The sequence below is a fragment of the Sus scrofa genome, chromosome 1, assembly GCF_000003025.6.
Source record: "Sus scrofa isolate TJ Tabasco breed Duroc chromosome 1, Sscrofa11.1, whole genome shotgun sequence".
Lineage (NCBI taxonomy): Eukaryota > Metazoa > Chordata > Mammalia > Artiodactyla > Suidae > Sus > Sus scrofa.
Genome location: NC_010443.5, coordinates 145,347,169 through 145,371,480, shown reverse-complemented (window position 1 = coordinate 145,371,480; position 24,312 = coordinate 145,347,169). Strand labels below are relative to the sequence as shown.

The 24,312-nt window shown below is 40.8% G+C and overlaps 2 protein-coding genes across 4 annotated transcripts in view; both read right to left on the bottom strand.

The window, feature by feature from the left end:
- On the bottom strand, positions 263-11,788 carry TM2D3 (TM2 domain containing 3). 3 transcript variants are annotated; one of them, XM_005652477.2, is made up of 6 exons: positions 11,644-11,788; positions 11,191-11,283; positions 8,791-8,948; positions 3,649-3,823; positions 2,479-2,554; positions 263-585 (listed from the first exon to the last, which is right to left on the bottom strand). In XM_005652477.2, the coding sequence occupies exons 1-6, from the start codon at positions 11,732-11,734 to the stop codon at positions 420-422; spliced, it is 759 nt and encodes a 252-aa protein (XP_005652534.1). In that variant the 5' UTR covers positions 11,735-11,788; the 3' UTR covers positions 263-419. The 3 variants fall into 3 exon arrangements, with proteins under 3 accessions (XP_005652534.1, XP_003122348.1, XP_020954583.1); XM_021098924.1 differs by lacking the exon at positions 263-585 and adding an exon at positions 592-1,410; XM_003122300.5 differs by lacking the exon at positions 11,191-11,283 and having other exon boundaries at positions 11,644-11,775.
- Positions 13,719-24,312, bottom strand: part of TARSL2 (threonyl-tRNA synthetase like 2) — a 55,427-nt gene continuing 44,833 nt past the window's right edge. Inside the window, exons 14-18 of the mRNA XM_021084977.1 lie at positions 24,210-24,310; positions 20,125-20,229; positions 17,615-17,687; positions 16,565-16,679; positions 13,719-15,272 (exon numbers count right to left, since the gene is read on the bottom strand). Coding sequence (XP_020940636.1) covers positions 15,124-15,272; positions 16,565-16,679; positions 17,615-17,687; positions 20,125-20,229; positions 24,210-24,310 — 543 coding nt within the window. The 3' untranslated portion in view covers positions 13,719-15,123. The remainder of the gene's footprint in view (positions 15,273-16,564; positions 16,680-17,614; positions 17,688-20,124; positions 20,230-24,209; positions 24,311-24,312) is intronic.

The window sequence follows — 24,312 nt, the reverse complement described above, 5'->3', positions numbered from 1 at the left end:
AACTCAGAGACGACAGAAGTTTCAGTAGATAACTATTTCGTTAAAGAATAAAAATACTTCCTACTTTCTGCAATCATAACTAAAAAGCTTTTCTGGGCAGATTACACTACAAGTGACATAATGTAACATAAACAATATAAAACTCAAGTCTATGAAGTGAAAAGATTTTTAGTCACTGTACAGGTTGTTCTTCTAGTTTAAGTTTGTTTAAATTTTTTCACGGAAAGAAATATTTCAGGAGAATAAAAACAAATTCCAGACAAACATGGTTCAGTGTTTTTTATTTTACCTTCATCAAGGCAGGCAAAGTACAGATGCTGTACATTAAAACATACAAAATACACCACTCAGCACACTGACTACTACAGGTAAGAGGATGTTTTCCAAGCACTGCTCCTCTCTGAAGCACATAATCACAGCTAAATGTACAAAGAGCCATCCGCAGGCCCCACGTAGCCAACCCCAATGAGCAGCACATCGATCAGAGTCCATATTCCCAGGCCCCCGAAGCTGAAGAGCTTGCCAAGGCCTTCTCGCCACTGACCCAGGTAAAAGCGGTCTGCTCCAAACCCACCAAGGGTGATGCTGCAACAGAAAACAGGCTGGAATCCATCACAGTACCCCCATCTACACCAGCTGTGGCTCAATAACTAGGCTAATTCATACTTGTGAAAGGGCCTCAAATCACCAGAACCCTTAATCAGGACACATGACTATTTCACAAATTTACAACACTACACAATCTTGGGCAAGAAGACTGTTTAAATGTCAAATACTTTTTAGCTGTACTGAAATCTAACGCTTCTCTTTTAGAAGAAAATAATCGGGCTTGTTGCTGTTTTAATCTTGAAAATGACGTATTCAAGAGAGCAAAGCAGGAGCCAGTCTAAGAGAAAGTGGAGGGACGAAGAGGCCAGAGGTGGCACTGAGAGGCAGCTAACACCCTCTGGCTGCTCCAGATCAAGTTGTTAACTTTATCAGTCACCCATCTTTAAAACTGTTGTGTTAGGAATAAACAGCTTTTAAGGTGACTTCAAATTATAAGATCTAACAATACGCAGACAACTTTTCATTGTATTTTTTTAAAGTTTTTATTATGAAAAATTCCAAAACATATAAAAGTAAAAAGAGAATAGCACCCATGACCTAGCTCCAATAATTAGCAACATGTGTCCAACCCATCTACATCTTCCCCTCCCCCGTCCTGAGTACTGCAAGGCAAACACTAGACAGTATCACATTCACAGTGAATATTCTGAAAGAAACCATGTTGAGCCCAGAGAAGAAAACTATTCTTACTTTTCAAAAGTCAGCTGTTAAATGTGCCATGGCAATTTAAGATGTTAACAACATGAGGGAAACTGGGTGAGAAGTGTACAGGAACTCTCTGTTTGGAACTTTTCTATAAATCTAAAATCATTCCAAGATAAAAAGTTAATTGAAAAATAGGAAGTCAATAATCATTAGTTTTAATTTGAACCACTGCTGACAAAGACTATGGGTGTCACCAAATCTCATTTTCATTGCATCCAATTTTCTATCTTGGACCTCATCTTTCACTTTCCAGGTGCGCTTTCATGCTAGGCAGGATCCTCCTCTTTCCCCAAGCCCAAATCCAACAAGGAGCAACTTGGCAGTATCAGGAGGCATTTTTGACCATCAAAACTTTCTCAGGGGTAGGCAGGGTTCTTCTAACATCCAGTAACATCCAGTAAATTGAGTCCAGAGATGCTGCTAAACACCCTACTCTGCACAGGATGCCCCAACAACAAAGAATAATTCGGCCCAATGTCACCAATGACAAGGCTGAAGAGTCTTATCTCACTTCAGCCACAGGGTCTCAGGCTCTCACCCCATCCTTCCAACAGATGGCATGACTTCTTCATCGGGGACTCATTTAACCAGCACTCAACCTGCCCTTCCTGCTGGTGGGAAAAACTGGTACAATTTTTTTTTTCAAGCTGTTTAAAAGTTTAACAAGCATAAGCACATTTTTATGTAAAAACTGTAAGTCTATAATTCTGTCTGGATGCTGGATTTATAGGTGACTTCCAATGTTTCCCTTTGTTTTCACTATTGAGCATGTTCTTATTCTTTCTTATAATAAAGAGTTACTGAAAATTAAAAATGTGTATCATAAACCTGCCTGTTTTAAATAAATAGTACATAGCATTTTACTGAGTCACTGCACATTCAGGATGAGAAACACTGGTTCTAAAGACCTATAATAACTACTCAAGTCATCTCTAGAATGTGCAGGCATTTGGGGGAAAAACTGCAACCTGTCATTAAATTCCACGAGGGTACTAGTCAAATCACCTAAGTAACCCCCCACCACACTGTGTCCCTAAGGTCTCACACTCAGGGCAGGGTCGGAGTGAAGGAGGCATTTGGCTGAGCTCAACATCTGGAAGAGTCCAGCAATCCCAACAAAATTCAAATTTCTAGCATCTCCAACTTATAAGAAACAGCACTTACCTCAGAGCCAGAGCAGTAGACCACTTATAACCTCCAGTCCAGTTGCAGTAAAGCATTTTCGGAAAAGTACGGTTACCTTTAAAAAAAGGGAAATCAAGCTACATAGAAACATGGATATAAAAACGCTCTCACATAGAGACTAAGTTGTAACCAACAAAAAGAAGCTATGAAAGACTAAATACCTCAACTGACACAAAATTTAAAATTTTGTTTAAAAGATACCAAAAGAAAGCGGAGGGGAGAAGTAGTTAAAATCTGGGAGAGGATTTTAGGGACACCAAAAGGTTACTATCCAAAACATAAAAGCATTCCTAGAAATGTTTAAGAAAAGAACAAAATTTAGGGATAACAGACACTGGAGAGGATGTGGACCATTGCGAAGTTCTGTACTGCTGGCTGGAGCGTAAACGGATAATCTTCTTGGAAAGTAGCACACACTGGACAGTGTGCCAGACAAACCCGTTCATGTGCGCAACCAAGAGACACAGACAAAAGCTTTAAGAGCAGCACAATTTGCAAGAAAAAACTGTAGATAATACAAATACACTGAAAACTATGACATAGCCTTACAACAATTATTACACAGAAGTAAAAAGATAGTTACAATGAGAAAAGATAAATGGAAGACTCTCACAGCCATAGCGTTGAAAAGAGAAGGTCCCAGGAGAACATACAAAGCATGCTATTTTGCACAATTCTAAAACACGCACTACAGAATAATATACCATACTACATTTCATCATACATGATAGAACTATAAAAAAATTAAAGAAAAGGAAGTGGAATAATAAGAACATTTCAAAAGGGTAGTCATGTCTGAAGAGGAAGCAGGGCAATTGGGGGCAAGAAAAACTGGTCATTTCAATGGCATCAGACTGCTTTCGTTGTTAATTTGGCTGAAGCTCAATTATTATAATATTATATTGTTATGCTTTACACCTTATACTTTTTTCTTGTTTTTTCAAACTGCATTTAAAAGATTAACAGAATCGCAAACATTCTAGATTTTAAGTTCACTGATTTATTAATGAGGCTCTGTATACCTAAAAAGTGCTGACTTATGTTTCTGATTAAACAATTAAAATTTAATTCTCAAATCTCTGGTTACAGCTCCATAAGTAAGCTTAGACAAAAATACTCTGCTCACAAACTTCCTTCACGCCTACTCACCCAAGCAGTGGATGTGGTCCCGCACAGTGCAGTTGGCAATGTAGCGCTGCCTCGGGCAGGACACCGTCATGCAGCTGGTGGAATTGGAACACTCGTAGTCTGTTTCCGGAAGCTGCCAGCAGAATCTGCAAGTCATGTTGATGATGAAGTTCTTTTGGGATTTGAAGTCTTGATCCTATGTACCCGAGGACACAAAACTATTCAATCATAATATAGTAATTTGCTAATATGTCAATAAAACCATAGTCATACGGCACAAAGTGTCTAAAATACTTATATTTATGACTGAGGAGGAAGCACCAGAAAAACAGGTACTAAACCAGTAAGTATGCAAAACAAATGTACATGGTCTGATCCCATGATCATGAGTATGCACCCAAAAACATTAACCTAAGGAAAAATAGCTAAGATAAATCCACCTCAAAACAACAAAGGTCATTTCAGGATGATAAGAGTATTTCATCACTGTCACTGCGGCAAATTTTTAACGATGCATGTGTATTTTTATAACAGAAAAAAAGCAAAGTGTACTTTATAAAACCAGAGTCAGCTGTAAGGGCAGATGAGTCCCTCAGTTCAAGGTCACTGAGCTACAAGTCCTGTGCAGAACGCAGGTTCCCCAGCCCAGCCTGAGGTTCCTGCAGGTACAACACCTGGCCTGGCTACTGAGTCTCAACTCTTCTTGAAGAGTGCCACTGCAGTCCACAGCCCCAGGCTGTCACTGCTGTCACACCCCAAAAGCACCTGGCAATCACAGAAAACTACTCCCAACTTAGAAAGAACCACATGAAGAGGCTCAGCAAGTGTTCATTGTGAGCCTAAAGCTTTTGGGACCAGGGATTTTTTCATTTCAATTTTAAAAGTCATTATTCTGTTTTCTGCTTATAAGAATAGCACATGTTCTTATATGTTGCACATTTGGAAATTACAGGAAAAAACTGTAACCTCTCCAGAGAGAACCACTTATAAACTTCTTTCACTTTGCCTTCCTGTAGTACAGATTTACATGTGGAATTATACTAAAAACATTTTGTATCCTTTTATACCCATTTGATGTTATAACACATACTTTTAAAAATCACATTTAAATGGTAACACGATAACCTCTGGAAGTATATTTATTAATTTTTTTAATAAATGCAAATCTACTTTTGTGTATAGTATTTAAAACTGGGTAATGTACCACCACTTGATTTAGATATTACTGTTTTTTCATTTTTATTCTTATTTGCCATGCCCACAGCATGCAGAAGTTCCTGAGCCAGGAATCAAACTCTCACACAGCAGTGACCCAAGACACTGTAGTGACAATGCCAGATACTTAACCACTGGGCTACCAGGGCACTCCTAGGCAATACTGTTTTAATGTCTGTGTATTTTCAGTGATGCATTCATAACACACATTTATCAACTGTCTGCTAAAACTAGGTAGGAAGTGTATGTGATACAAACTCCCAGAGACAACGGGAGAGTGAGGAAGAAGCTGGCCAGCCCAGCCTTACACCGCCCTCCTAGCAACATGCTCGGCTTACCCACTCCAGACTTCCAGGGAGTCCATTGTATGCATCAGCATGGCTATGTCAGATATAGTTCCTTTTTAAAAAAAAAAAATTTGATGTTCCCACTGATAATTACTTCTCACTTAATTCTGCAGGTATGAGTAAATATCTCTAGAACAGTCTAGTTCTTTTCAGTATCTGCAATGTATTTATTCCATGACACAGTGAACCATAAATTAAACTGTTCTCTCTTGGATCTTTAGCCTATTTCCAACCCTGCTGGATGAATAATGCAGCTAAGAATATTCTTGGGCAGGAGTTCCCTTGTGGCTCAGAAGGTTAAGGATTTGACATTGTCACTGCTGTGGCATGGTTTCAATCCCTGGCCCAGGAACTTCCACATGCCATGAGCACAGCCCTAAGTAAATAAATAGATAGATAAATATCTCTGATTTTTTTTAAAAATTAAAAATTTTAAAAGAAGAGTTCCCATTGAGGCTCAGAGGTAACAAACCCGACTGGTATCCATGAGGATGTGGGTTAAATCCCTGGCCTTTCTCGGGGTTAAGGATCCAGCGCTGCTGTGAGCTGTGATATAGATCACAGACACGGCTTGGATCCTGCATTGCTGTGGCTGTGGTGTAGGCCAGCAGCTGAAGCTGCGATTTGATCCCTAGCCTAAGAACTTCTATATGCCACAGGTGTGGCCCTAAAAAAAAAATACATAAAAAATAAATAAATAAAAGAGGAGTTCTTGTTGTGACTCAGTGGTTAGCAAGCTAGCGAACCGGACTAGCATCTGTGAAGGCTCGGGTTCGCTCCGTGGCCTCACTCAGTGGGTTAAGGATCCAGCGTTGAGGTGAGCTATGGTGTAGACAGCAGACGCAGCTTGGATCCCATGTTGCTATGGCTCTGGGGTAGGCCAGTGGCTACAGTTCCCATTGGACCCCTAGCCTGGGAACCTCCATATGCCGTAGGTGCAGCCCTAAAAGACAAAAAAGAACCCCCCCAAAAAAAAATTAGTAAAAAGAAAGAATATCCTTATGCATGCTTATTTGCATCCACATGCAATATGAAGTATCTGTAAGATAAATTCTTAGATATAGAATTGCTGGGCAAAAGGTTATGTGCATTTCTAAGTTTCACAGATGAGAAAACTGCCTACAAAGGGTAACTAACAACCCATCCACTAACAAGGTACAAGAGTGTCTCTCCCTTATACCTTCAAGAGCTTTAAGTGTTATCAAACCTTTTCTTTTGCCAATCTGATAGGTTAAAAAACGCATTAACTTGTACTTAATTGCAAGAAAAATTAAATACTTTTTTCGCATATTGAGATTCCACTTGTATATCCTTTCCTATGAAGTATTTGCTCATGTCCTAACACCATTTTTCTATAGAACTGTGATCTTTTTCTCACTGGTTTTTTTGGAAATTAGTGCACCATTTATCACATGTGTTAGAAACACTTTTTCCTAGTTTGTCATTTATCTTTTGCCTTTAAAAAGCATAAGCTTTTTTAGATTATTCAGAAATCTCTAATTCTTAGTAGACAAATGTATCAATTCTTTCATGGTTTCTAAATTTTATTTCATACTTAGAAAAATATCTCTATTTTAAGATTATAATAAAACTATCTCATGTTTTCTCTGATACTTCATGGTTTCATTTTTTCACATTAAACCTTTGATCTATCTGGAATTTATTTTGGATGTTCCACTTTTTTCCATATAGCTACCCAGGCACTCCAGCATTTACTGAATCCATTTCACACCACAAAAAACTACAGACCCCATCAAAAGCTCATCTGTAGTAAAAAGATTTTTTACCTTTCCCTTCGTGAAAGAGCTGTCATTATTAAGAACACAGAACATCTGAAGGAATTAAACTCAGCTCAAATACACAGCAGACTAAGCTCTTGAGGCAGACCTCAAATGCCACACCTGAGGACAAACACCTGCTATTTTATAGGATTTGCTATCACTGGCTAGTTAAGAAGTAGGTGAGATGAAACCACCTGGGGTAGGAGGACAGCAAGAACCCATCCAGGGCATATCTCAGTCATGAGGACAGACCAGGGACCAAGGAGTTTGGAAACTTTCCTAAGTTTTGTAATTTTTCTATCTTTGTAATTTTTCTCATCTTCTGCTACTTTCCACTAAATGAAACTACTTGTGGTTTTTTGTTTGTTTTGGTTCTGGCCATGACCACAGCAAGTGGAAGTTCCCAGACCAGGGACTGAACCTGTGCCACAGAAGCAATCTGAGCCTCTGCAGTGAAAATGCCAGATCCTTAATCTGCTATACCACAAGAGAACTCCTGAAACCACTTGTTTTTGGAAGATTTAAATAAGGAAGAAATTGAGAACTATGTTTCACTAAGGAACAAGTTTTGGGAGATGAATGTCAAAGAAACTGAGGCAAACAACAAAGGAGGCTGTTTCTGGAAAAGCTCCTGTAGTTAGTCACTGAAGTTTTCTCATTTTTCACAAGTTACCTACTGTGTGTCAGATCCATGAGGTATGTAACTTCAAAAGCTTTCAAACAGGTTTAGACATTAGGTAAATGGGGAGAAAAAATTCTATTCAAGATAGAGTAACAAAGACTAACTGATAATCCAAGGGCAGTCATGACGACTGCTGGCAATTAGCTCCATTTTCCAGTGTGCTTTAAAGGGTAACTTAAGTTTACAAAAACTACATTCAGACACTGAGACCACATAAAATCTCATTTCCCCTTTGGAGTGAAGCCACCTCTCCTGATGTAGACTTCAAGAGAAGTACAGAAAGAGCCTGGGGTGGGAGGAACTTTCCAAACTAGCCCTTTGCAGACCAAGTTCCAAAGAATAGACAGGGAAAGATACCTTATTCAAATAAATGAAGGAAATGCTAGAATCACTGGGTCAAAGGAAATCTGCAAAAGAGGATATGGTATAGAATCTGTGTTTGACCAACTCCCAGAATGAGGGCACCAGGAAAACACTTTAGGAAAAGCTGTTCTGAGCCCATCTCCTGATTTAACAAAAGACAGATTAATAAATCACAGAGCTAGTCATGGCAGGGCCAAGAGTAAAAACACTGCTTCATTATTCATTTCTACTCTTTATCTCATCCAGATGCTCATACAGCAGTCCCAAACAGGAACTTTGGTCCAACTGTTCATAAATGCAGATACACAAATCTCCCTGACCTGGCCACATCTGGCAGGTGTGGGATGCCTTCAGGAGTCTGAGCTCTGAAGCAGGTATTCCCAGAGCGCTCTATGGACACCACCTGCGAAAAACCTTTCTAGGCCCCTTCCTGTCTGTCAACATATCAGAGGTGGGCTGCAGGAGTGATGATTACAACAGGCCCCATTTCAAATGGGCAACCTGGTGTGCTTGAGCCTTTTCTATTTTTGCCTTTTTCCAAGAAGTCTGATAATTGCTTCAATTTATCCTTACGTCAAAAAATTGCTATCTGAACCCCTGAAACCAAACCTTACTTAGAAATGGAAGTTTCAAGCCTTCTGATAAAGTTGACTTTACTCCTAAAATCTTATAAAATGCAGGGCACTTTCAGAATTCCTCCCATAGTCAAGTCTAAACTCTACTTGAAACTTGAGGTTTACAATGAGTGTTAGAATAAGTAACTTGCAGTACTTACAACACAGGTAACAGAAGGTTTGACTGTGCAGTCAAAAGTGACAGGCTTCCCATAGACACAGGAGAAATTGGTCTTGCACTCTATACAGTCTGCGGGAAGTCTGCTACACAAACCATTGCTTGGACACTTCGTCACATAAGGTGGGATATCGGTACTTTCTGTGAGAGGGAGAGAGAAGCTTATTCTCATAATGCTGATTAGAATAACAGAGAAAACAATTTTCTAAGGTTAAGGGACATGATCATGAGCAATAAGATAATGTGTAGAATGGAAAAGGCAGAGCTGGAGTCAGGCACATGGGCAATGAAAGCAGGGCTCTGCCACCAACCAGCTGTGCTACCTGGTGCAATGGCTCAAGAGCTCAGTAAAAAGCATTTAATGACTGTCTATAAAATGACCAAGAAAGTCAAATGACTACAATATACAGCATATACACATAACATATATATGGTGCTAGGCATAAATTAGGACCTTCAAAAATCTAACAACTAATGAAAAAACTAAGGCTTACAGATGGTAAAAGTTTGTTCGATATCACAGAGGGAGGGCAAAAATGGAAGCAGAACTCAAATCTGCCAGTTTCGTCCAATGCTATTTTCACTTGAATTCACCAATCTGTAAGTGACTCCACGCTCTAACTGAATTAGTCAGTACACCAAAGTACCAATGCTAGAAAACGTCCTCAATCATTACTCCACATCACTACCTCAACAAACCACAATCTGCGAATAACCTTTACAGTTTTACACTACCAAAGTTCAAAACAGTTTTCTATATTAGTAAGTTACTCAGTGGATTGCAGTTCTTTTTGCCAGCCAACCTAGCCTGGAGTACAATATATCTCCATCAGTTAAGAGAGGATCAAAATTGCCAACAGTATTCTCAGGGAGGAAGAGAAGCTTTCAAAAATATCCAAAAGATTCAAAAATTCTTATGCTTTCTCTATAAAATAATCTTTTTATTTATTTATTTATTATTTTTTTAAATGGGAGTTCCCGTTGTAGTGCAGCAGAAATGAATTCAATTAGTATCCATGAGGAATCAGGTTTGATCCCTGGCCTCGCTCAGTGGGTCAAGGATCCAGCACTGTTATGAGCTGTGGTGTAGATTGCAGAGGCAGCTCAGATTCCACATTGCTTTGGCTGTGGCGTAGGCTGGCAGGTGTAGCTCCAATTCAACCCCTAGCCTGCGAATTTCCAGGTACCGAGGGTGCAGCTGCTATCTTCTAGTGGTCTTTTATAGAATCTGCCGGCTTCAATTCAAATAATGGAACTGTAATCCTGCTGTACAGCACTGGGAACTATATTTAGTCACTTGTGATGGAGCATGGTGGAAGAGAAGGTCCTGAGAAAAAGAATGTATGTATATATATGTATGTGTGACTGGGTCACTTTGCTGTCCAGCAGAAAATTGACAGAACACTGTAAACCAACTATAATGGAAAAAATAAAAATCATTAAAAGGAAAAAAAATAATGGAATTCTAAAGTGAAGAAACTAGAGAAACTGAGGTTCCATTTAGCAAAACACAATAAATACTCATTTAAAACTAGTTCCACCTAAAGTCACCACTAAGTAGGCAATTCTATCTACCATAGCTTGTGGGAAACTAGAGACACTGAGGTTCCATTTAGCAAAACACAATAAATACTCATTTAAAACTAGTTCTACCTAAAGTCACCACTAAGTAGGCAATTCTATCTACCAAAGCTCGTGGGAAACTAGAGAAACTGAGGTTCCATTTAGCAAAACACAATAAATACTCATTTAAAACTAGTTCTACCTAAAGTCACCACTAAGTAGGCAATTCTATCTATTATAGCTTTTCTTTTGTTCCTATTACTATTATGGTTGGAGGATGTACACTTAGAATCACGAAGCAAAATGACTTCAGAGGGTTAACCCTACTAAATTAAAGATGAGAAAATAAGCCCTAAAAAGTGGATAATTTGTTCCGGCTCCCAGCAGCACCACCAGACTTAGAGGCCAAGTCTCTGACCCTCTCCCATCCCTTCATTTTATACAGCTGTGGGGGAGCCTTTAATATTCGATGTCAGGAACAGGGTTTGAGAAGCACAAGAAATTTTCTGAGGCGAAAGAGGCAATGGTCGAAGGTTATCTTGATGGATGAAGTGAAAAAAACAAAACAAAACAAAAAAAACCTTGAAATTTAGGAAAAGAGATGAGGCAGGAATATCAAAAGGTACTCTTCAGAAACACCAAGACTGTCTACAGAAAATTACGGTATTTGCCCTTGGTTCACGCAATCTAAAATGCAATGTATGAAATGTTAAAAGAATGGGACGTGATTTCATATTCTAAAAGAAACTACCCAAAAAAGAAAGGGAGGAACCGCTAGATACAAATATACACATTTACTAGAACGTAAAATGTCTAGTACCTGCTGCCCTGGGAACTACTGTGAAAGTACGTGTCGGGCCCGGATCCTTGACTGATTGAGCCAGCGGCTGCGAAGGCTCTACATTTAAGGACCCTACAATTAGAGAAACGTGTTATCCTGGGACCGTAAACCACCAGGCCAATAACTGCTTGCAACCTCTTGGCCTGACAGCCCGAAAGCTGAAGGATGAAACCCAACGGGATAAACACCAATTTAGGTCTGCGGGCAACTGGAGACGAAGCGTGACGCCGGGACTCAGCTCTGCGTCCCTGGCCGAGCCCTCGGCCCCGGCTCCAGGTTCAAGGCTCGAGGCTGCGGGTTCCTGGCCAAGGGGCGGGCTGGCGTCCAGAAACATACTGACTCGCCCGTTGACGACCCTCTGCCCACACCCCAGCCTTCGCCCACGGGCCCAACCCGACGCCCCCCACTCCAGGGTCCCGGCCCCTCACTCACCGCCGCCCGACAGGATGTAGAACTGCGAGAGGAACAGCAGCACGCGACACAAGCGGCGCAAGCCCTGCAGCGGCACAGCCACAGCCGCCATCTTTTCGGCTCGCGAACTTCCGGAATTGGGATGGGGGTGGGGATTGCCGGGCCGAGGGGCGTGGTCCCGGCGCGCCGAAGGGGCGGGGCCTGGGCGCAGGCGCGGCCGCCCGCCGAAAACTCTGGCCCCGACCGGAAGCTCCCTGGTGCAGAACTGTAGGCAGCGCTTGGCACTAGGCCAGGTCTCCTGGGACCCAGAGCCACACCTGAGGAACTGGAAGCAGAGGCGGGCAAATTGGAAATTTGGCCGCTATTTACACGTGACCAGATATGTATGTTTAGAGACAAAAACTGCTGCTGTGCACTCGGTACTGTGCGAAGGTTCAATGACAGACGGAAAAGGTGCTTTTTATAGATGAGGAAAATGGCCCGAACTGTTTGGGAAGGAACTCAGGCATGCCAGGTGGCCCCTGAGACCCCACTCCCCGCGACCCCAGGACTGGCCCAGCCAGCGTGTAGCTAGCACCTTCTCCACGGGCCGCCATGCTCCCAGGCTAGCTCCTTAGAGACGTGTAGCACTTCCAGAAAGTTCCTGAAAGACAGGGAGAAGCCGAACAGGAAGTGTAGCCGCTGGTCTCAGGCCCCAAACTCTCCTGAAGGAGGCCCGTCCTGGGGCAGGAGCTGCTCCCTAGGTCCCTGGCTCCTGAGGCTCGCGGGCACCTGTTCCCACTGCAGCATCTTTGATCAAGGGCTGCAAATAGGCTTCCCTCTTCCCGCCCACCTAGCAGTCTTCTGACACCCTCCCTCACTAGTATGATTGGTGAATGAAAGAAATACATTGAGTAGTGCTTGACCTCAGTAAATGTTAGCCTAAAAAGTTCTGTCTCACAATCTAGCATCACACAGGTCTGTTAGATAATACACTTGACACTGGAAGGACTTGAGGGAAAGGGGTGTGTGTGTGTGGTGGAAAACCAACACATAACTGAGGATGGGCTCTCCTTAACCAGTTCCTCTCCACTGGTGGTTCTACCTCCTTAGATTGAACCACCTGGGGTAGGGTCATGTCATACACTAGTATTTACTACTGAAAACAATCCAGAGATAAGTAGACCCCTGTTGTTCACAGTCAGCTGTACCGTTTTGTTTACCAACTCTTCAGGAAGCTAACTAAATGATGTGTGTAGAAAAGAGAGCGCATGTCTTTGTTTTGAATTCTACATCATATAGCCAAATAAACACTCAAAAAAAACCCTGCTTGATTGGCAGCTAAATTCACTACTGGCATAAAGACATTTTAATTCTGTCTGAGCAGTAAGGTGATCCTCTCAGTTAAAATCAGAACCCTAACCCTAACCCTAATCCAAGAGTTCCTGTTGTGGCTCAGCGGGTTAAGAACCTAACTAGTATCTGTGAGGATGTGGGTTCAGTCCCTGCCCTCCCTCAGTAGGTAAAGGATCTGGCATTGCCCCAAGCTGTGGTGTAGGTCACAGATGCAGCTTGGATCTGGTGTTGCTGTGGATGTGGCACAGGCTGGCAGCTGAAACTCTGATTTGGCCCTTAGCCTAGGAACTTACATATGTGCAGATGTGGCCCTAAAAGGGGAAAAAAAAAAAAGAAGATCAGAAATCCATTCGCAGCTATAAATCAGTGGAATGTCATCCTATCAAAAAAGTAATTTAGCAGCAACATGGATGCACTTAGAAATTATCATGCTAAGTGAAGTTAGTCAGACAGTGAGACACCTACATCAAATGCACTTAAGATTCCACTTACATGTGGAATCTTAAAAAAATGACGCAATGAACTTTTTTGCAGAACAGATACTGACTCACAGACTTTGAAAAACTTACAGTTTCCAAAGGAGACAGGTTGGGGGTTGAAGGGATGGGCTGGGAGTTTGGGATGGAAATGCTATAAAATTGGGTTGTGATGAAAGTTGTACAACTATAAATGTAATAAAATTCATTGAGTTTAAAAAAACTAACTTCAACTCTTGGGGAGAAAATTATTACAGTATAAACTTACAGGTAAAACACTGGAAGCACTATGTAACACATTTTATTTGAGGGTTTATTTTTTCTAAGGATAAATAGGTTCAATTTGTCAATTAGAAGCATTGAAATGGCAATTCTTATGCCACAGAGGAAACTAGACTGCACAACACTGATTTGTCTGTAATCCAGTATTTAGTACTAGCTGCTTCTTTTGTGGTTGTTGGTTAGTAAAAACAAATTAATGATTCTGATTTAGAAGATAAAGTTTCAGTGTGAACTTCAGTAAAACTTTAGTTAAAAAAAAAAAAAATACTGGAGTTCCCATTGTGGCGCATCGGAAATGAAACCAACTAGGAACCATGAGGCTGTGGGTTTGATCCCTGGCCTCACTCAGTGGGTTAAGGATTCAGCATGGCTGTGAGCTGTGGTATAGTTTGCAGATGTGGCTTGGATCTGGCGTTGCTGTGGCTGTGACATAGGCTGGCAGCTGTAGCTCCAATTAGACCCCTAGCCTGGGAACCTTCATATGCTGCAGGTGTGGCCCCAAAAAGCAAAAACAAAAAACAAAAATAAACCTAAGGAGCTCCTGCTGTGGCACAATGGGGATTAGTGGTGTCTTGGGAGTACAGGGACTCAGGTTCAGTCCTGGGCCCAGCACAGTGGGTTAAGGATCCGGCATTGCTGCAGCTTTGGCTTAGGTTGAAGACTGCAGCTTGGATCTGATCCCTGGCCCAGGAGGTCCGTATGCCACGGGCTGCCAAAAATTAAAAAACAGGAGTTCCCGTCGTGGCTCAGTGGTTAACAAATCCGACTAGGAACCATGAGGTTGCGGGTTCGGACCCTGCCCTTGCTCAGTGGGTTAATGATCCGGCGTTGCCGTGAGCTGTGGTGTAGGTCGCAGACGCGGATCGGATCCTGTGTTGCTATGGCTCTGGCATAGGCCGGCGGCTACAGCTCCTATTCGACCCCTAGCCTGGGACCTCCATATGACGCAGGAGCAGCCCAAGAAATAGCAGAAAGACAAAAAACAAACAAACAAACAAAAAACAAAAACAAAACCTAAGGAATAATGTTATTAGAAAATAAGATTGTCCCCCACATTCAAAAGCTTTGCAGAGTTTTATCTGAAACCTATCTTTTGAAAATCACAATTCTTAACAATAACATCTCATAATGTTCATTTCCTAGTATTTCCCTCTTTTGATGAATAACATTTTCCCATTTAAGTCTCTCAAGACATCTAGGAAATTAAAAGCTTTCCAAGCTTGTCCTCTCATTGTCTGCAGACACATTAGAGAATTATACTCATTCCCTTTCTTTCTTCTCATTCTGCCCATCAGTGGAGCCAACAGTGGGTCCCAAGTCCTTGGAAGGAGTACTAATGCTAACTAAGGAAAATGCACTATCAGGGGTCAGAACAAGGTTACACAAGCATGAGCACATGGAAAGAACTTCAGAATTCTTCCTCAGCATATAGGGTACGTGTTTTCTTGAGCTTCTTCAGTTTATCAATGGCAGAGGTTACTGAAATCTCTCCATGAATTTTGTTATCTCTTGTTTGAACACTGACAGCATTATTTGCCTTTTCCTTTTCTCCAACAACTGTAGGGGAAAAAAGGGAAATAAATATATTTTAAATCAAAGATTTACCACATATTAAGTCAGCAGTCACATGACATGTATCTTACTGAGTTTTCTTCTTAGTATTAATCACTTAATATCAATCTAATGTCCATTCTGTCATCCTCTGACAGTATGTTTCTTGAGACAAGGAATGACATCATTCCTTTTGAGAACATCTGCTGTGGTCTTGGGATACAGATGTGAGCAGGGAGCCCTGACAGACCCCCTGACTGCACCTGAATTAAAGGGCGGGCACCAGACACATGACAACCAGCTAACAAACTTTTTTGGAACATAAAGTTTCGTTCTCTCTAGTGACCCATACTGTGAGATGATGCAGAATTTTCTGCAGTCATGTTTCCTATAGCCTGGAGGGAAGGAACTGGTCAGCAATAAAGTAGATATTCAAGAGAAGCATAAAGAACCAGAGCAAAACAGGGAACAGACATGGGGAGAAATATTCCTGGAAGGGGCTGAGTATCTGCTCCAGTCATTTTTCTAATGGTTTGGCTATTTAACTCTACCTTCCATGGCATGAGATACTCTAACTCCTTTCTAATACATCCTAACGTTGTCTAAGCTAATTTAAAGTGTCTGTCACCACAAGAAGCCTGACTGCAACATCATAATATCTACTACAAACACTGTGGTGACAAACTACTCATGGGACAGCCCTGAACACATTTATTTTGCCTTCTCCAGAAACTTTCAACTTACAGGAGAGAACATGCCATACCTGCAGGCATATCAGTATCGGTTTCCCTTGATTTTGAATCATTCAAAATTTCAGATTCTGCATCTAATTACATGCCTCAAGGACATTTTATTTTTTCATTTAATTCTTTTCTTTTTGGTCATCTTAAAATTTGGAAACTTTTCTACTCAGTGGTTTAATCTTAAAGATTTCTAAGAAACCAAAAAAGCAAAGGAGAATATTACAGGCCTGTCACATGGCTGAAACATAAGGAGTATAATTCTACTCATAAGATCATTTTCACATTTTTCCCATTGTTGGTTTGAGATATTAATTCTTGCTAGTAATCCTTTACCACAGGACTCATGTGAAACTTTATAAACTCTTCTTCCAGCTAATAAAGAGTACCTATCCAGGAATACCACAGACCCTTCTTTGTATAAAAGTATGCAACAGTTATTTGTCATAATCCAGTAGTTATTCCATAGTCTTTATTTTGGGGTTTTTTTGTGGAGTTTTTTGGAATTAAGCTGAACAAAAATAAGCATTTGGGAAAATACATACAAATTTAGATTACCTAAAATAAAATTATACTGAGCCAGCTGTGCATTTTGTATTTTCTTATTTAGTGTACAGCTATGATCTAAATCAACATCAGCCATGAAACCTTCTTCCAAAAACTCATTGGATACCTAGAAGAAAAGAAGATACTTTCATTATTACACCATGTATGGCAGCATGGCAGCCAGCCCACTGGTATTCTCACCCTCGTGTGCCTCTCCAGCTGCGCAAGGTTGGTCTGTGGCCACAGTGGTGGGGAGAGTGATGGCGTGTCACATGCTAGAGGAGATTAAAGGACTGAGATCACTCCTTTTGGAGAAGCCAGACCCCTGTTGGGAGGACATGCCAGTGAACCCGGAGAAGCCCATGAGGCAAGTGACCTCCAAGGATTGCAGCCTCACCAGGCACCCCGAGCCCAAGTCCCTCAGCCAAGCTACTCCAGATAATAAATGCCTGTTGTTTTAAGCTTCCAAGTTTGGGGAATTTGTCCTGCAGCAATAGGCACTAAAAGTGTTCTTCCCTAATAAAGCCACAAGGAAAAGATTAACTGTGAGAAAGATGAAAATACCAATTTCTTAAAAACATTAAGAAAAAAAATAGTTCTGATACAGCTGCATAGACATGATTCATGTGTTATTTATTCCCAATTACTGAAAACATGGAGTGGTTGGAGTTCCCGTCGTGGCACAGTGGTTAACGAATCCGACTAAGAACCATGAGGTTGCGGGTTCAATCCCTGGCCTTGCTCAGTAGGTTAATGAACCGGTGTGGCCGTGAGCTGTGGTGTAGGGTGCAGACGCTGCTCGGATCCCGCGTTGCTGTGGCTCTGGCATAGGCTGGCTGCTACAGCTCCGATTGGACCCCTAGTCTGGGAAGCTCCATATGCCGTAGGAGCGGCCCGAGAAGTGGCAAAAAGACAAAAAAAAAAAACCGAAAAAACAAAAAAACATGGAGTGGCAACTGATTCCTAGTTATGCAATATTTTAAAGCATGAGTAACAATCCAAGTCAATGGGCTTCACAGACCACATGCCAAGATTATGCATTTTAAAGGCCTCTAATTTTACCTGAAGTGCGTATTTTTCGCAAGCTGGACCCACAGGGATCACTATTACTTGACGAGGAGACAGCCAGAAAGGCCTGAAAAATATGAGTAATATGTATTTTCAAAATTACCATTATAGATTAAAAATAACCAAAGATTTTTTTTCTCAAGTAAGACTTCACAAGAGAGTAGGTTCAGTGGCGTGGTGTGGAAGTAAAGCAAACTATATTGAAAGGCCGCACAGGAGACAAAAGCGGCAAATGGACATTTTGATTGGAAAGGGAGGGAAAAACAGTTGCCAGCTGGATGAAAGGGCTAAACATCACTGACCATACGGTCCAGTAACCACATGCCAGGGCGTTTATCCTAGAGAAATGGAAATTTACGTTCACACAAAACTCCACACACTAACATTTATAGCAGCTTTATTGATAACAGCCACGGACTGAAAATATCCCAAATGCCCATCAGTGAATGAATCCTCAAGCTGTGCATCCACACCACTGAATGTTAGGAATGACAGGGAACCAATGATTGACACTTGCAGTGCCTTGGATGGATCTCAAGGTGATTCCATCAGTGAAGAAAGTCACTTTCAAATGGCCTCACACTACGCTTCCATTTGTGTAACATCCTAAGAATGACAAAGTTATGGCTGCCAGAGGACGATGACAGGGATGGGGTAAGAGGTTTTTGGCAATAAAATTAATGGTAGCATGAAGGAGCCTTAAAAGTAATGGAACTGTTCTATACCTTGACTGGTGTACGCAAATCGATACACGTGCACAAATACAAGACCTGAATAAGGTTGGGGAATGTGCGAATGTCAATTTCCCAGTTATTTTGTTTATAGTTTTGTAAGATGTTACCAGTGGGAAAACTGGGTAAAAGGTATGTTGGACCTCTTATCTCAAAATGAAAAATTTTTTTAAAGATGGAAAGGTGGGTAGAGGCAGCGAATGGTGTGGAAAATGTTTGCCTTTTTCTTTGTCATAATGAATATTTAGTTTGAAGGTGGGAGGAAATGCATGGGGACTATTCCCAGATGGCACTTTGTGACTATATATATTTATATACTTATTCTTAGATTACAAAAGCAAAATAAGGCATATGACAAATGTAATTCTACACATGAAATGCCGAAACAGTGTATAAAATGAAAAGTAAATACTTCCTTTTGAGTTCTATGTTCACCCTATCCCAGTCCCACTGCCCCCCGAGAGCCACATTTTAAATATTTCTATTTTTATTTATTGGGGAGATTTCCACCGCAACTCTGGTGGGATGTCATGTAAACTGTGCCAGGTGTGCACTGACTTTCCTCGGGGAGGTGCACCCACACCATCTCCTGATCCACTAGTTCTGCTCTAGTGCAAGACTTCACCACCTCCTACATATGTTAACTATTTAAAATGGAATCAGGTGTTCCTGTCATGGCTCAGCAGTAACAAACCCCACTAGTATCCATGAGGACATGGGCGCAATCCCTATCCTTGCTCGGTGGGTTAAGGATCCTGCGTTGCATGAGCTGTAGTATAGGTTGCAGATGTGGCTTGGATCCTGAGTTGCTGTGATTGTGGTGTAGGGTGGCAGCTAGAGCTCCACTTCGACCCCTAGCCTGAGAACTTCCATATGCTGCGGGTGCAGCCCTAAAAAGACAAGAAAAAAAAAAAAGGAATCAACTGGAGAGAAATACAAATATGCTAATTCATACTTAGGTAGCACACATATTCAGATGTATACTTTTGGATTGCCTGTAACTGTAATAGCTCGGACACTGTATGACATCTCAGTATATTTCTCTAAGGTCACAAATAAGATCTCAGGGATAGACATTAACTCCGATAAGACCATCCTCATGGCTCCTTCTGAGTGACCATCCACATCCCCCCCCCAAATCAAACTGTCATCTATTTCCCAACCTAATTACTTCGAAGTCTCTGACCTTGTGAGCAAATCAATAACTAGAGCCCGCCCCTCAGTGTAACTACATACCTCTGGCCATTGTTCCCTCCAGGTGCAGAGGACAATCAGACTGCCACTCAAAATGCTGCACTTGAGGGTATTTACCTTCCCTCTCTGGCCCTGGCTGGGGCTGCCACCACAGCCATCCTCTTTGAGTTTGTGAACTAGGCTTTTATATCCTCCTCTTAAGTCAATGGTCATAGGGCCACGAGGTAAACAACAGAGGGGAAGGAAGGAGGGCAGTACAGCCAGAGGTGGTGCCCTGGGAGTGTGGGCCATATATGTTCCAGACGACAACTAGATCTTTGAAGGGCTTGACGTAGGTGAAAAGGTTACTCTTTAGTTTTATTGAGTTCCCAAGACAGTTAATGATAGAGTGTTGGGCCGCTCTGCCTCTGTTTTCTTTGTTTTGTTTTCTAGGCTGGCAGATGCAACAAAAATTTTTTATTTGCTGTTTGGATACTTGCTCATTATATAAGGAAGAAGCCACCAATTTTTTTCATACTACTTTTATCTTTTAGATATGATTAAGACCAACACACAGCTCTTCTTTTCCATATTACTTACCATTTCCCCTCATAGTTTTCTGAGAGAATGGCTATCATTCTTTCCACTGACCCCAAAATGGCTCGATGAATGATCACAGGGTTCTTCTTATCATCTCCTTCCTTACTACAAAATGAATGTAATACTTAAGTATGCTATTAAGATTCAGAAATAACTTTTAACTTCTTAACTTATATTTAAAAGTTATTTTCCCAAAGTAGGCAAAACAATAGAGTCCTCATAAATTATCTTTAAACACAAATGTGCCATTAATTAGAAATAAAGGTTTTCTTTCTTTTAAATTATGGTATCTTTTACAAACCAAAAGGGAATGAGATATATCATCTAGGAAAAAGCAAGATAATATTAGATTACGATCTCTATTACAATTCTACTGATTATCTAAACTATCAGCTTAGAACAGTTTACTCATATTGAGGGGCAAACTTACAAATCATACTTTTTTAAAAGTTAACTTTATTTTAAACCATGGCATACGCCACCAGTACTTCACTGAAAAAATAAGGAGAATAGGTTTCTGCATTCTATAACAGAATACATTGGTATTCTATTAATTTGGGTTAATAGTATGACCACAGTGGCTGGCCAAAAAAAAAAAAAAACCAACCTGTTTTAATTAATATAACTTAGTCATTAGTTATTAGAGAACATAATGACTCCCACATACTGAACTCCCACATAACCCCTTCTCAGCATCAGCAAATGTCAACTACCAGCCAATCTTGTTTGGTTCAAGTGCACCCCTTTTCCTTACACTATCCATTGTAACCACACTTCCATATTGTAAACACTATGCCCACACTGTATAAGTCCACTGGTCAAATTCCCTTTACAGACCTGAAACCATGACATGCTCCTTACCTTTGAGGATTCTCTCCTCTCTTTCAGAAAAATATCTTAAAAGCAAATTATGACTGTTAATTGTAATAAAGTAACTCACTCCAAGATATGTGCACTTTTCCCAGAAAAATAAATTTCACATTAGTGCAACAAATGTAAGACAAGATGCTTACAAAGTTCTTAGGAAAAATTCTCATTAAACATTGTAAAAGCTAGTTAATACTAAAATACATATACGCACAAAGTAAAGAGACAAATAAAAAGGACACAGTGAACTTCTTTGCAGAACAGATACTAACTCACAGACTCTGAAAAACTTATTGTTTCCAAAGGAGACAGGGTGGGGGGTGGGGGTGGGTTTGGGGTTTGGGATAGAAATGCTATAAAATTGGCTTATGATGATCATTGTATGTACAACTATAAATGTAAAAAAATTCATTGAGTTAAAAAAAAATAACAGAGGCTCATTCACTAAACTCACTTCAAGTGAGCTTTCACTAGATATCATCACTGCCAGTCATCTCTGCTAAGAGCTGCTGCAGACTGACTGCAGCCCAAATCCTCTGTCAAATCCTACAGAAGCTTTGGGGTGGGGGTGGGTAGTTTGAGTCCAGTCCTGTTCAGGTACATGAAGAAATAATCCTTTCTACAAACTGGAACCAGTATTGCATGCCCCTGAATGTCACATAATGTTGTTTTGTGTAGGGAATGAAAGAAGCAGCACAGTGCTTTCACAGGCCCCTGGGTACCAGAAATATCTGTCCCAAGTTTTGTTTACTTATTTATTTATTTATTTATTGCTTTTTAGGGCCACATGTGGCATATGGAAGTTCCCAAGCTAAAGGGTGAATCAGAGCAGCAGTTGCCAGCCTATACCACAGCCATGGCATGCAGGATCCTACTGGCATCTGTGACCTACACCACAGCTCATGGCAATGCCAGATCGTTAACCCACTAAACGAGGCCAGGGATCAAACCTACATCCTCATGGGTACTAGGTGGGTTTGTTACCTGCTGAGCCACAATAGGAATTCCCCCAAAATTTATTTTAAAAGAATTAAAATCAGGTCTAGACTTAAGAAGGACACATAGTGACCTAGATTGTGGTAAAGTGTCAAGTTCCCCCCAATAATCCCAGTGGATTTAGCTGGAATTACATTAGATTTAGAGACACATGTGAAGAGAATTTCACAATATTGATTCTTCCCATTCTAATAGTGTAATATGAATCTTCATTTAAACAAATCTTTTTGGGGTTCCCTTCGTGGCTCAGTGGTAATGAACCTGACTAGTATCCACAAAGATGTGGGTTTGATCCCTGGCCTTGCTCAATGGTTAAGGATCCAGTGTTGTCATAAGCTGTGGCATAGGTCACAGACGTGGCTCAGATCTGGCCCTACTGTGGCTGTGGTGTAGGCCAGCAGTTACAGCTCTGATTCTACCCCTAGCCTGGGAACTTCCACATGGGTGTGGCCCTAAAAAGACAAAAATAAATAAATAAAAATAAAATAAAATAAACAATTTTTTTGGCCCTTTGATAAAGTTTTATGGCATATACTTCATGTAAATACTATATATTTTTATTTCTTGTTAAATTTATTCCTAGATATTTTGCTTGGTTTTCTTTGCTAGATATTTGTTGCTATTCTTGTTGTTACTGCTTCTGAACTTTTTCCCATGGCATTTCCTAGCAGGTTGTTCTAATCTAATTCAAATTGATGTTTGCATTTTGATGTTATTTGCTAGGTACCTTACTTAACTTTATTATCGGTTTTAATTTTTCGTCACTTGATTCTGTTGGAATTCTAGACATCTTAGCATCTACTTGTAACAATAATATTGTCTCTTTATTTCAAATATGAGTACTCCCAGAACAATTCTGATTAATATTCCAAATACGTGGTTCACCTTCTTCTCAACTAAATCAAGCTGTTATTATTATTTTCTAATAAAGGTTCTTTATCATCATATGAAAATTGACTTGTTCCTCTCATAAGAATGAATGTTAAATTTTCTTCAGTGCCTCCCAGCACTGTTGAGTGTCACAGGTGAGAATACACTTCTCAGTGTTAAACCAGCCTTGCTTCCTTAGAGAGAACACTTACTTGATCAAGGTGGTGACCTTGATGCTCCTCCCTCATTAATATGTCTGGAATACAACCCCATATTACTCAGCATATTAATCACTTTGAAAACCTCAATTCTCGGAGTTCCTGTTGTGACGCAGCAGAAACCAATCTGACTAGTAACCATGAGGTTGCAGGTTTGATCCCTGGCTTTGCTCAGTGGGTTAAGGATCTGGTGTTGCTGTGAGCTGTGGTATAGGTCGTAGATGTGGCTCAGATCCTGTGTTGCTGTGGCTGTGGTGTAGACCAGCAGCTCTAGCTCTGATTAGACCTACCTGGGGAACCTCCATATGCTGCAGATGCGACCCTAAAAATCAAAAAAATTAAAAATAAAAAATTTTTAAAAAATTTTAAAAAGAAAACCCCAATTCCAAAAACAGATGATGGAAAAGGAATAATGATAACCCTACAGTGGGGAAACCCAGGAAACTTTATTTTAACCAAGTGAATAAGGTGAACATCACCAGTGACAAGTCACATTGATGCCATGGACATTCTTGATATGACGAGCCACTCTCAAAAGCTGACCTACAGTATGGTTCCACTTCTGTGACATTCTGGGAGAGGCAAACCATGGTGATGGAGAGTTCAGTGGCTTCCAGGGGCTGGGGTTGGAACAGCATGCGACAGCACGGAACAGCATAGGAATCTGCTGGCTTGATGGCATCACAATCGTGCTGGTGGGCATACCACTCTATATGGTGTTAAAACTTACAGAACTGTACACACACATATACAAATGAAGTCAACTTTGTGTTAAGGAAAACATTTTTAAAGAGAAGTTGGTTTACAGTGATGAAATTGCCTTTTTTCTCTGTTTCCCCTGCAACTGCCTCATCCTCAGGACATAGAGCCAGTGTCAGCTCTTTATGAGTCTCCCCTGCTGCCTGAGGGACAGCTGCAGTTTGGGTCATGTTTCCAGGTACTTTATTCACAGCTCTAACCTCATGCTCACTTATCCTCCCTCCCCACACCACCAGGTCCTGAGAAAACCAAAGCTGACCTCCACCCACATGACAAGCAGGTAAACAAACGCATGTGCATAAGCAATCACCAACACTTGTTTTTGTATTGCTAATGCTCAAATGACAATAATTATAGTATTTATCAATCACTCACCTAACATATGTAAGGTTAAATCTTATAGGTAGTTGGAAGTCCAGCTGAATTGTAGCACATTGATGGTATCTACCAATAGCATCCTTGATTTTTATATCAATCT